The following is a 13,436-nucleotide window of genomic DNA, read 5'->3' on the forward strand; positions in this document are numbered from 1 at the left end:
TTTTCTCAGCTCACAGTGACTGCAGCTGCGTGGGAACAAGGGCCCAGTGGGCGCGGACTTTGATTGTTGAAAAGCAGCTAGCTGCACATGTGGATTTTTCATGAATGCTCCCCATTTTTAAGCCTAGGCAATGTTTGAAGAAATGAGTTTAAGGTGTCTGAGTTAGATTACAATCCACTCCCTCACTGAAGGGGCTTTGCTCAAGGCCAGTCCTCTCGGTAGAGACCAGGAGCCACAGCCCTGGTCAGTGCTCTTGATGGAGGATTCCAGGCCTACAAGAGACGCCGGTGGGGGGTGGGGGGGTCCCCCGATCAATAGCAAAGTGCAGGTGCACCCACATCCCCACCCACACATGCTTTTAGATGCAGGGCCTCTGGGGGGCGTTTGCAGGCAACCCAATACCAGGCTTTAATGCATCACCCTCCCTCCAAGGGCTGCTTTTCCATGACAATGACAAAAGTGATGATGATGATAAAGACAGGACAATCCCTGGGAGCAGCAGCAAACACTTTCTGAGCGCTCAGTGTGAGTGACGACTGAGCTAAGTGGTTTAATTTTAGCAACCCTGAGAAGTGCAACATTATCTCCATTTATAGTTGATGACTCAGGTTCAGAGAGGTTGAGTGACTTGTCCATGGTCACACAGCTTGGTGAGGCGCCCGGTCACATCTCAAACCCAGGTCAACCTGATGTCGAAGACGTTGCTCTCAATTCCCTAATTCTATACCCTTGGATGAGTTACTTGACCTGGGTACCTCATTTCCATCATGAGTAAGAGGGGGCAACTGCATCAGTCATCTGGGGGGTGTTTCCAGGTGGCTCATGGAACCCCCATCAATCACCTGGGGGTCACATGAGCCAATATACATGACAGCACTTCGAACAGCGTCCTGCACACAAGCGGCCGAGTGTGATGGCCCTTGTTGTCATCAGCATTATGACAAAGGTCAGTAGCTGCTAATACACTGACCACAGCCCAAAGGAATGAATCAGCCCTGCTTTGGAGATTGGACATGGCCCTGTACTTTTCCATATTTTTGTCTGCTATATTTTACTTTAAGTGAAGCCATGCTTTTAATTTCAATTTATTTATTAAGAAACTATCACTACCCTGAATGAGAAACCCATACCACTTGCTCTAATTAATGAAAATGAACATTACTCCTAAAATGTTTTCAAGTTGTGTACATGTGCCACCAGATAACATCATCTCTCCCACCCCAGGGGCTCAGGACCTCTCTGGGGCCAGAGCGAAGGAAGAGCCCCAGTGAGGGATGGAGCTGCCTCCCATCACCACAGACTACACACTGACCAGAGAGAGGCCCAGGGCTTCTCCTACAGTGCAAACCCCACTGTGGCTCCAACCAACTGCCCTCGGGGAAGGGCTGCCCTCGGGGAAGGGCTGCCCTCGGGGAAGGGCTGTCTGGCCCAGCCCTCTCTCTCTCCATCCTATCCCGGCTCTGACCACATCTACCTACAGCTCTGCTAAAGTCCCATGGTCTTTCCTACTCCCAGGCCACCCACAGCAACCAAAATCCAGCCCGTGGGTTGTTTGCAAATAAAGCTTGCTGGCACCCAGCCATTCCTTTTCCTTTGCACATCCTCACCCGGCAGAGGTGAGACCTTCCTAGCCACAAAGCCAATGAGATTTACAGCCGGCCCTTTACAGAGAAAGCAGCTGACCCTGTTCTCAGTCCTTGCAAGGGTCCCTCTTCCCACCAGGACGCTCTCTCCCTCACTCTCTGGCCGGACAACTTCTACTCATCCCTCTACCCCAGCTGGACCGCCCCAGTCTCCAGAGCACCCACTGCATGGACTCAGCCCAGGGGTCACCAGGTTTGCTCACCTGCTCACACCCACCCGGGAGGAGAGACCCAGACACATTATCATCACCCCAGACCCAACAGCACGTCTCACCAGGAGAAAAGTCCTTAATACAGATTTGTGATCTCAACAAACCAACTCTGGTCTCGAGAATCCATCCCCAAATCAAGAGCGTGGACAGAAAGCACCTGAGGTTAGAGGGGGCGCTGACGGGAGCAGAAAGTCTGCCAGGGAGGGGTGCCAGTGGGAGGTGGGGTGCAGCGGCCCGCAGAAGGGAGGCTCCGCGGTCAAGGGCAGTGCTGGGCTGCTAGGACTCCGGCGGAAGGCAATCCTTCAGCTGGCCATCAGAATCCCGCCAACCGCTGGCCCGACTGATGTCAGATGGTGGGGGACACAGTGGTGACAAAAGGGTCTCTGCAGGAGAGGCCAGGACTGTCCCAAGGGCCACAGCCCTTCAGACCCCAAACTCCTATCGTGTCTCCAAGCTGGGGTGAAACTGGAGAGGGACAGCCATCCCCAGGGAGAGTAGGGCACCGCTCTCGGCAGGTGCCCACGAAGGCCAGAGGGATGCCGGGGCAGCAGGGGACAGCGCAGGTGTGAGTGGCATCTGGGGAAGCAGCAGCGGAGCACAGGTGCCCCCCTCAACCCCCGGCTCTGAAACCAAAGAGCCAGCCAGAGAGGCCCCGGCCAAAGAGGCCCGTGTACACGCCCGAATTTCTCAGCCCAACGCCGTGGGGACGCAGGGCACGTCGCAGCCGCCACGCCGGGCCTGGCAATGTTTACAGCCGCAGTTCTACGAGGGAGCAGGCCTCCTGCCTGATGGCCGGGTTGCCTGGAAGGTTTCTATGAAAACACTGCTAACAGGTCAGAGCGAGCAGGGGGTAGAGACTTCACAGCACACAGCTTCTGTGGTGGGTTTGTGCTTTTCCTCCTCTCCATCCCTCCCTCACTCCCTCTCTCCTCCCCTTCCCCATACCTGACAACTGCCCTGGTCTATTCAACTTAAATCACAAGAACCACCACCACGGCTCCCACCAAGAATCACTCAATGTGGCAGAGGCTGCCCTGAGCTCCTCCCACCCTGCAGATAACCCGATACAGGCCATTCTTTTCTCCATCCTGCCCTACTGCCTTGGGGTAGCTAAGATGCTCCCAGACATCGGCTTCTTTGGAGAGAATTGTCCCGCTCAGAAGTTAGGAGGGAACAAGCAGAGACACCCCGGGAGGATGGATGGTAAGGGACCTGGGACCATCTGGAAGCACCATCATCCACCGCTCTGCCAGACTTGGGAAGATGCGGGAGAAACACGCTCCAGCAAACATTTAAACTCAACCACGTGGTGGAGCGTGGCAGGGCTCAGAGCACGGCTGCGCCTCTGAGGACGGTCTTCTACCACGGCTGCTGCCCAGCTCGGCTGGGGACCTCAGTCACCACCCAGGCGGATGGCCTCCTGGGAGCAGCTCAAGCCCGGTGTCCGATTAATACCTGCATCGTCTGAAGGGGTGTCCGAGGACAGCGTCTCATCCAGGGAAGCCTGGTCCGTCCCAGTGGCCAAAGGGCTCCCCAGCTGGGCTTCCGCCGAGGTCAGCGGCTCCTGCTTGGGAGTGGAAGGTTCACTCTGTGCGACTCGGGGATCTCCGTCGGGGCTGCACGCTTTGTTCTCAGCGTCTGCAAGGAAATTCAGCTGTCAGCTGAGCCTGACTCCCTTCCTACCTGCTTTCATTCACTCGCGAAGTGACTTCCTGGGAAGTACGCTATCCCAGGCCTGGTGTGGTACCCTGCACGCTCTCGCACACCCTGGGGATCCCTTTCCAGAGCCTTCCTAAGGCAGCACTGAGCGTCACAACACCCGTTGGCCTCTGGCCGCACCACTTCCAGCCTGCGCGCTCTTACTTCGACAATGCCCCCCACCCATGTCCTCGCCTTTGTGGTGCCCCGCACCCTTGGCTTCTGCCTTGTGGCTTCGGCCAATGGGAAGTGAGCAGGTTTGAAGCAGCAGCGGCTTTAAAAGTACCTGCCCATTCCTGCGCATCTCTCCTGTACCCGGACCTCACCCCGAGGACAGGCCCAGCCAGCCTGCTGGGGATGAGAGATGGCGGGGGAGGGGAGCAGAGCCAAGGCGCCCCCATCCTGCCAACCAAGGCCACCCAGACAGGTGATGACAAGCCCTAACTACTGCCCATCCCGGAGGTGCTGGGTTGTTACTATCGAGGCTACAAATTACCTTTCACCTCAGCACCCACCATCCTACCATTAGTCCCCCATCACACAAATGCTTCTCGTTTGTTGGGTCCAGCATTGTGCCAACGGTGTAAAGGCGGAGATTAACAAGACAATCCTTACCCCCCAGGTGGCTCAAACTGTGGGCGACCACACAGCTGGCCACACGTGGCACTGCCAGTCCAACAGAGGCACAGCCAAGGGCTGAGGCGGGAATCAGGGAGTCCCTGGTCTAGGCAGGTGGCCATCTCAGAACGGAGGACACCAGGCTCCTAGCAGGGCTGAAAGGAGGACCCGGCCCTCCCCTTGCTGGGGCTCAGTGGCTGGAGCCTTTGAGGGTCTGGCCTTTGACTGGTTGATCACCTCGGGTCACATCTTAGTGCCGCGGGGCCGGGCACTCAAGAGCATAACAACTGGTCCAGATCACACAACCAGAGTGGCCGGTCCAGGCAGGGAGGCTCAGCCAGCCGATCGTACTCAGCCTTTGGACACACAGCTCACAGCCCAGTTCATGCAGCACCCACAAAGCCCCCGGCTCAACCCTAGGCCCCACGGCCAGGTCATCCAGGCCGCCGCAGTGCAGCGTGTCAGTGTAGGCTGCACACGTCCACACGGCTGGGAGGCAGCAGCGTGGGGGAGCCAGCCTTGCTTGGAGGCAGCGGGGAGAGGAGAGATTTATTTCAGAGCCGGGGGTCCGTTGCTTAAGTCAGTCCTGGCTCCTCCCTGCTGTCAGGTAGCAGTGTCCCTTCTACTCCTCAAAGTGCCCAGGTGGGACAAAAGGTATAAGGTCACCCTCTCTACCCATCCCACCCCACGGCACATGGGGTTTCTTGTGCCCAGGCAGCAAATGTCTCCAGGCCTCAATTTCCTCTTCTATAAAATGGGGCTAATACTCCTGGCTTCGCAGAGTCAGAGTGAGAGTTCAGTGAGCGAACGTCCATAACGCATCTGGCATGAAGCAAACACCATGCATGTGCTTGTAATTACCCTCACTGCTGCTCACAAAGGGGAGAAGGAGGACGATGACAAGGGTGATGGTCTGGCCACTCGGCCTGGGCCCCTCGGCCCACGTGGTATCAACAGGGCCCTCCCCACGCCCAGGACTCAGGCCAGGCCTGTGACGTGACCCTGCAGGGAACGTGCACTTGTAATCACTGTTCACCATCTACCGTCTGCTGCACGCCCCCTAGCGGGGAGGGCAGAACGGCAAGAGTCTAGAGACTTGGGTCTCGGAAGATGCCATCTATGCAGCCATGTCACCTGGCCTGGGGGGTGGGTCTAGACCAGGGACCGGCTACCGTTCCCTAGAAAGAAGCAGATGGCCAGTATTTGTATTTTAGACTTTCTGGGCCACATGCCACAAATCCATGCTCCATATTCATCTTTGTTGTTTATTTTTTACAAAAGTCCTTCAAGTTTAAAACCATTCTTAGCTCAAGGGGGCTTTAAGAAAACAGACCTTGGGCCAGATCTGACCAGCAGCCAACCAACCTGCACCCAGGAGAAGACCAAGACACAAGCCAAGAGAAGTCACCCAGTGGACACAGTGAGATGCCACCAAGCTCAAAACTACAGCTTCTTGGACCCTATCTCATGACTGGTTTACTCATACTTGAAACACAGCTGTGACAGTCTCTGCTACCAGATTACTCAGCCGCTGGTGACAGAGGTGACAGCCCGCACTGACTGAGGCTGTGCACAGCTAGAGACACAGCACGGCACTCTGCTGGCACCATCTCACCTGAATGTCACAGCTCCCCGCCCCGTTAGGTGTGGCTACCACCCACCCTTTACAGATGGTGACACCGAATCTTAGAAGCGGCGGGTCATTTGCTGCTGGTGACGATCCCCGTTGTTAATAATAACGGCATCTCCATCGTCATCAATGAAATGGTCAGAACACTGAAACTGCGAGACCCAAAGGTCCCCACCCTCCACCCGGGCTCAGCAAAGGCTGCACCCGGACGCACAGCCCCGGGATTCCTCCACCTACTTTTACGTCTTAGCGGACTTGCAGGACTTTTCTGGGCTGTGCTCAGAGCTCCGGCTCAGAATCATGTTCACTGAAAAGTCACAGTTCTCAAAATAGCCTGAGCGGCAGGGTCGTTGCTAAGCAATGCTGGCAGGCAGGGCGGGGGGAGCTGTGGGCAGCTGGTCCCCTGCTCCTCTCACTATACTGTGGGCGCTCCCTCCCGGCCAGGCGCTTCCGAGGGCGGCAGAGGGGAGCCGGAGCCGGAGGCTGGGTTATACGCAGAGCAGCCACGCTGAGAGGGGACATGTCCCAAGCAAACACGCACCCCGCACGCACACGCCTGCATGCACACGCACGCACGCACACACACACACACATACACACACACAGCCCCTGGCGCTCCTGCCACACAGAAGCCAGCCAGACTTGACTCGTCACTGCCAACTGCCCCGAGGACAGGGACCTCGTGTCTTTCAGGTCACGGAACACAGCACCGCGGTAACAACCACCTCCTCCTTATATCCAGTGATAGAGAATGAAAGTCCTTCAACTATTAAGACAAAGCCAAGCAGACACATTGAGGAGGATGGAGTAAAGTCACTCAGGGCACACACGGCGTCTGGACAGAGAAATGGGCCAGCTCCTGTCCTCACTCATCGTATGTGGGCCAGGGACCTGGTGCAGGGACTGGGACACCAGCCTGCCCTCGCCTGTCACAGATGTGTTGCTGGTCAAAGCTGTGAAGACGGAGTGAGAGGAAAAGGTCAGCTCCCGGTCCCTCATGCAGACCTGGCCGCATCTCACACAACTCCTAACCATACTAGTAGGGTCCTTCCTCGATCCGGCAGATTCCCAGACCTTCAGGAACCAAGGATAGGTCAGAGGGGTTCATAAAACGCATGTGTTCACAGTATCACAAAATAACAACCCCCCCGGAGAGCGGGGAGGGCGAACCCATGCCCTGGACACGGGCTCACCTCCGGGACGTGCAGGCTCTCTCCTGCAGGCCCGTCCACAGCCGGCTCACGCAGCCGGCTCCTGACCGCTTTGCGGGCAGACTCCAGGGGGCTGACCCAGGGGCGTGTCCATGTGCATGCGTGTGCACCCCTGTGCAGGGCAGAGGACCTTCCTGGGTTTGGCCTGGCCTAGGACCTTCAAGTGTGAGTTCCGGACGCTGCTAAGAACTGCAGGCAGCTCTGGGAGGGTCTGTGGCCCCAGCCTGTGCGGGGCCTCTCTGGGCCCCTCGGTCAGTGTCGGAGGCTCGCTCAGCCCCCCAGGCACCCCCTGGGTGTGAAGTCCAGGCTCAGTGCGGGGTAGGGGGCAGCCAACCACAGGGGGGCGCTCCTGGCTACAAAGCCGGCCAGCCGAGCTGGGCGCAGGTGGTGGCGGTGAGGATGATTCCTGAATCCAAGCCGGGCGCCATCTCTGAAGGGGGAGGGGGCGGTTCAACTGCCGGGGCCACGGATCAACCCAGCAGGAGCCCTGCTGTCCCACCTCCAGGACAAATTCGGGACCGACAGAGGCTGACCTAGAGCTCGACTTCACCCCAGTGAGAAAAGGCATTTTCTCAGCAAGTGCAGGACGGAAACAATCGCTCCAAGAGGTGTGCACCCCAGGAGCCTGTTGGCAAACACTCTCACATCTCCCCTTACCCCTGTGCGTCCAATAGAGGTAATACAGTTAAGAGTTTAAGGGAGATGAGTGGGTGGTGAGCCCACACCCCTACCCCCTCCCCCAGACCCAGTCCCTTCCCAGGGGCAACGCCTGCTCCCTGCCGCTAACACGCACCCCCCAGCGGGAGCCCCGCAGGCTCACTGCAGACTCAGCCCACCTGTCTCGTGGCTGCCCGGGGCGCCACGGCCACAGGGGTGCCTGTCACCCAGCCGCCTGCTGGGGAGTCGAATTCTCTCCATTCCGTCCATGCTGCAGGGAGAGGCAGGAGAACGCAAGACCCTGTCAGGACCCCCCGCCCCCGTTTCTCACCTCCCCTAGCCCGCACCCACCTTCTCTTTCCTCCTCCTCGGGGTGCCTGCTCCCTTCCCCCACGGGGCCCTGCGCGGGCTGCTCCACTGGGCTGGAAGACGCTCCCCAGTCTCCCATCGCTCTCTGCTTCTCATCCTTGGTGGCACCAACGTTGGAAGCAGCTGGGGAGGCTTATAAACTCCCGACGCCTAGGTCCCACCCCCCAGCGCCTCTGACTGAAGAGCTCGCCAGGTGACCCTAGTTGCAGCAAGTTCTGAGAAGCAGCCTGCTATTAGACCCACTCCACCATCACCTCCCCCAGCCCCGGACCAGGTCAGGGGCCCAACTCACGTTCTTCAGGTGCTACGTGCCTTTCCTTCCCCATACTCAACTCAGCTGTGATTTTGTATTGATTTGTGGGATTATCTAGTGTTTGTTCCCCACGGGACTGTGAGCTCTGGGAGAAAGGTATTTTGCTCACCTGTATCCTCTGCAGCTAACACAGACCCAGGCCCATAGCAGGTGCTCAGTAAAACGGTGTGGCGTCAGTTAACGAGCGCATTGTCAATTCTTGAGCAAAGAGACTGTGTTTCAGGCCCCCCCATTTCCTGGTCCACATCACTTAGCCAGAGAGAAAGAGTGATCTAAAGTCAGGGTTGGCAAACTACACCCTGGGGGCCACATCTAGCCCACCGTCTGTTCCACAGAGCCCCGAGCTACGAAGGGATTTTACCTCTTTAAATGGCTGAAAAAGAAAAATAATACTTGATGGCACATTGAAGTTATATGAAATTCAAATTTCAATGTCCCTAAATAAAGTGTTACCAGCACCCAGCCAAACCCACAACTTTGTGTAGTGTCTGGGGCTGCTTTTGCCTGATAACAGCAGGGGTAAGTATGGACCTCACAGCCTAAAATATCTACTGTCTGACTCTCTCCAGAAAAGGCTCGCTGACCCCAATCTAAAGCGGTACTGCAGCTGGGCCGGCGTGAGATCTCCCCGCCAAACACAGAAGCTAGGAAAGCCGGCCCCTGAGCACGTCAGCCACGGGCTCACCCCATCAACTCGGCGGCTGGCTCTCTGTACTGAGGCCCCCAGACAAAATCGTTTTACAAAGATTCAGAGTTTAGGAAAGGAAAAACCGCACTTCTCCTGGAAGGTTTTCCCTTTAATGATTCACCTATCACTTTGTCTTTGACAGGAATCAAATCCATGTTTTTCTTCATCAGTGATAATATTTTTAAAAACAGATGATAAACAGACCTTCATATTGTTTTCATTTTCCCTCCTCCCGCCCCAAGAGTTAAGGTAAGTTTTGTTGGCAACATATTCAAAATGCCAGAGTTTGGAGCTTTTTGGTTCCATCCAAATTCAAACAGTCCAGATCTCCATCTCAGCAAAGACATTTTCCCAAATCTGAGTCAGACTGGAGCGTCTAACATCTGAACGTCACAGGACTTGATACCAAGTTTTTTTTACAGACAAAGTTTGATTATTAGCACTAAGCAATTTCCCACGTATGCTTCCCATGAAAACAGCATCATCACCAAAGTACTTTTCCCTTTGCATCTGAAGAAGAGGAATGACCACAAGGGCCCTACCAGACGTGGAGCACGTTATCAATCCGGATTCACGGACTCCATGGGCTCCCTTTCTACTTCCTGATACCTGGGCCAAATTACAAAGACACCAATAATATTTTAAGGCTAAAAGGGAGACAGGAATGCCATTTATTCGCGTGAGCCTCACAGAATTGGCTCTGTGAGGCCAGGTTCTTTCAATCGGGAGGCAAGCGCTTGGTCCAGCTCCAGAGAGACCTGCAGGCGGCAGTGAGGTTGTCTGAGACCCCACCACCCCTGCCAAGCTTTAGGGTCTCAGAGAACTGGAAAGCATGACAGTTTAGCATCAGGACCCAAGTCCTGTGCCTCACGCCATCACCAAGGGAGGAAGATGGGCGAACCCAAGAATCCTTAAGTTAATTGTGCGAGTGATAAAACCTGGTGCTTCTGAAAGATGCAAACAAGGGCGGCTTCGCAGACACCACGGTGATGAAGGTTTCTGGACCAGAGTCTGAACAGCATTCGGGCCCTCCGGCTGCGTGACGCAGGGCAGCTACCTCCCAGGCCCTCCCATTGCTCACCTGGAGACCGGGTGATGACACCACACCCAGTCACAAGGATGTTGTGAGGACAAAAGGTTGAAGGCGGGTAGAACGCCCAGCAGAGCACCCAGCATATAATCGATCCTTAATAAACGGTAGCTGTAACACTAGGTGGTCATGGGGAACAAATAACTCACCCGAATCCAGGATTAAACTCTGAATATGAATAAACAAACAATCAGGACTAGCCACTAGCTTCACCCACACCCAGCTTGGGTGGGAAGCAACCCCTCATCCCCAGGGCAGGTGGCTGCACTCAGCTCCACGCCCCATGAGCAGCCGACTTAGACTCACCGATGGGTCCTCCGAGGCCCGGGGGCTGAGCCGTGGGTCCTCACTGGACCCACGGAGGCCTCATTCAGGTCCAGGAGCCACAGCTGGACACCAGGCTCCTCCGACTTCCACGCCACCCTGATGGGCTTGCTGGACCCCCGTGAGACCCGCAGCCCTGCCCGGCCCGGGGTGGCCCACTTACCCTGCTCCATCATCTCCAGGAGCCCCTTCTTGATGAGGTCCTCCCGACCTTGCCTGCTGGCCATCTTCTTCTCCAAGGCTGCACACACAACACAGACATCCAGGTGAGTCACGGGCAGAGCGCCGCAGGGCCCCGCCCGAGCCCGGCCAGCGCCACCTCCAGCGTAGGAAGACAGCAGAGAGGCAGCAGGTGACCGTGGGTTAGGGGCCCCCAGGTGGGGCTGTGGTTCAGGAACTCGAGCTCCCCCCTAAACAATGTGCTGAGCAGGGCAGAAGGGAGGTACCATGAGCACTGTTTAAGGCAGTGGCTTCCGTGGCTCATCTGAGAAGCGATGCCCCGTGTACCACCCTCTCTAGGCTCCCATCCCCACCCTCCGCCGACTACGCCTTCATTTTCCAGCCCAAGACCTTGTCCCCCAAATACCCTGGGGTGCTTTTCTGCGGTTCTATTTTCACCTGCTAAATACATCCCGACCACCCTTTTGTCTGTTCACAGACCAGTCTTCTGTCCCACCAGAGGCTCCTCCGATGAGCCCCAGGTTCATGCTTTCAAAGAATGTGCCAGTAGGGACTTCCCTTAAGAATCAGCCTGCCAAGGCAGGGGACACGGGTTCGATCCCTGGTCCGGGAAGATCCCACATGCCGCGGAGCAACTAAGCCCGTGCGCCACAACTACTGAGCCTGTGCTCTAGAGCCCGCGAGCCACAACCACCGAAGCCCATGTGCCACAACTACTGAAGCCCGATGCCTAGAGCCCGTGCTCCACAGCAAGAGAAGCTGCCACAATGAGAAGACTGCGTACCGCAATGAAGAGTAGCCCCCGCTCGCTGCAACTAAAGAAAGCCCATGTGCAGACAATGAAGACCCAGTGCAGCCAATAAATAAATAATGTTCCTTTAAAATAAAAAGAAAGAAAGAAATAGTAGCTTTAAAAAAAAAAAAGAATGTGCCAATCGAACAGGAAGGAGGCGGCCGGGCCCCGATCCCCCTCCACCGAGCCCAACGTGCAGAAGGAACCTCGTCAATTCCTCCTTTGGAACAGCCCTTCCGGCCCCCTCACCCCAGGGCAAACCCTCCAGCAACTGGCCCCCTACCCCTGCCTCTCCCCTCCCAGGCGCAGGTCTCACTCTGCTCTCCTTCTTCTCCCTAACTGTCCAGAAAACGATTTGCCTGCAGTAGAATCCAATTTCCAAACATGAAGCCATGTCACCCCTCAGACCCTCTCTTTAAAAGATATGGACAAAGTACCGGCTATAAGCCTGGATCACAAAGGGCCCCGGGTCACCCACACGTATGAATGCCCTGCCCCACGTGGGAACAAAACAGCTGCTCGAGTAGCAGAGCTTAAAGTCTAGTGGCCAGTGACAAACAGGCAATGACCATGAAGTTATTTATTAAAAAATATTTACTGAGCACCTACTGTGTGCCAGGCACAGGGGAGCAAGACAGGCATGGACTCTGCTGGACAGCCAGAGCTTTGGGACAGATGGCAAACATCTGGGCGAGTGGCATTAACCAGAACCAGAGGGCATGGGGGCAGGGCGTCTGGGGAAACGCGGCTGCTTCCCTGAGGGTGTTTACGCTGAGGGATGAATACAGAAAACCCAAACATACCGGGAAAAAGACAACTGGGGGCAAAGGGAACATAATTTCCTTTCTGAGTCCAATTTCCAATCCAATTTCCAGATGCCAGCAGTGTGGATAAAACTGAGAAACGGAACTCTGGCTTTGGGAGGTGCAAGCAAAGAGGCTGCCGCCCAGTCCAAAAACAAGAGGCGAGCAGGACGAGGGTGAAGGTCTCCAGGACGGAGAGACCGCGCTGTGTGACCAGTGCTGGTGGCAGCCTTGGTGGCACCCTGCTCAGATGCACTGACTTGTGAGTCCTCCCAATGACCTGAAGAGGCAGTTGCCAGGGGCTGCTGTCTGCAACTCAGGACACCTGTCCCCACGGCCCAAGCCACCCGCCCCCCACTCCCAGAGCAGGTACGGGCTCAGATGCCACTTCCCAGACTTCAGGCTTCCGAGAGCCACCTTCATGGTGTCACCCCGTCCCCACTCTACCCAAACCACTGTCTGCATTGTTTTGTTTTTTTTTTCCTCTCTCTAAATCATCTTTATTTTTACTTCATCTAATCCTAACCAAGGACGCCTGTGAAAACGGGGATTGGATAGGCTGAAATAAATAACATCCCACACTCTGGGGGGAAAGAACGGTTTAGCATAAATAAATGAAATGCAGCGCTGTCGGCAGAATTCCAAATGCCTGATAAAGGGCCCAACGGGGATGCCTGCCCGAAGGCGAGGATGCTGCAGGTCTTAACCTGGAGACCCTCAGTCCCCCGGCAGGGTCCGCACAGCATCCTGAAAATCTCACAGGTTGCTCCCCGCAGCCCAGTGCCAAGTGGGCCAGGGACACAGGGTCCCGAGAGCACGCAGCTCACCCTCCAACCCCACGGCCCAGAGAGCATCAGGGGCTCCCCAAGGTCACAGAGGTCACCCTGCTCTGGCCCCCTAAGCCTTTCACTGATGCCCGGGTGAGGCTTCCCCAGCTCGGTGCGTTTGCACAGCTGTTCCCCCAGCTGCGATGCTCTTCCCTGCTTCCCTCCAGGGGACCGATTACGTCTCAGCTCAGTGTCACCTCCTCACCTGGACCTTCTCAGGCCACTCAGCCCAGGGCAACGCCTACCCCCCACCTCCTCCTCAGCCCCGCCAAGGTCGTGACTGTCACACGTGCTTGTCTGTCGCCTGACCCCCCAGTTGGCGGAAAGCTCTAAGCGGGCAGGGTCTGGGTCTCCCTGTCTACTTTGTGCCTGGCACACGG

The 13,436-nt window shown here is 56.4% G+C and overlaps 1 protein-coding gene across 1 annotated transcript in view; it reads right to left on the reverse strand.

The window, feature by feature from the left end:
• PHACTR3 (phosphatase and actin regulator 3) overlaps positions 1-13,436 on the reverse strand; it is a 204,978-nt gene that overhangs the window by 73,033 nt on the left and 118,509 nt on the right. The window contains exons 3-4 of the mRNA XM_024750334.1: positions 10,617-10,694; positions 3,311-3,493 (exon numbers count right to left, since the gene is read on the reverse strand). Coding sequence (XP_024606102.1) covers positions 3,311-3,493; positions 10,617-10,694 — 261 coding nt within the window. The remainder of the gene's footprint in view (positions 1-3,310; positions 3,494-10,616; positions 10,695-13,436) is intronic.

This window comes from Neophocaena asiaeorientalis, unplaced genomic scaffold (genome assembly GCF_003031525.2).
Source record: "Neophocaena asiaeorientalis asiaeorientalis breed wild unplaced genomic scaffold, Neophocaena_asiaeorientalis_V1.1 scaffold606, whole genome shotgun sequence".
Lineage (NCBI taxonomy): Eukaryota > Metazoa > Chordata > Mammalia > Artiodactyla > Phocoenidae > Neophocaena > Neophocaena asiaeorientalis.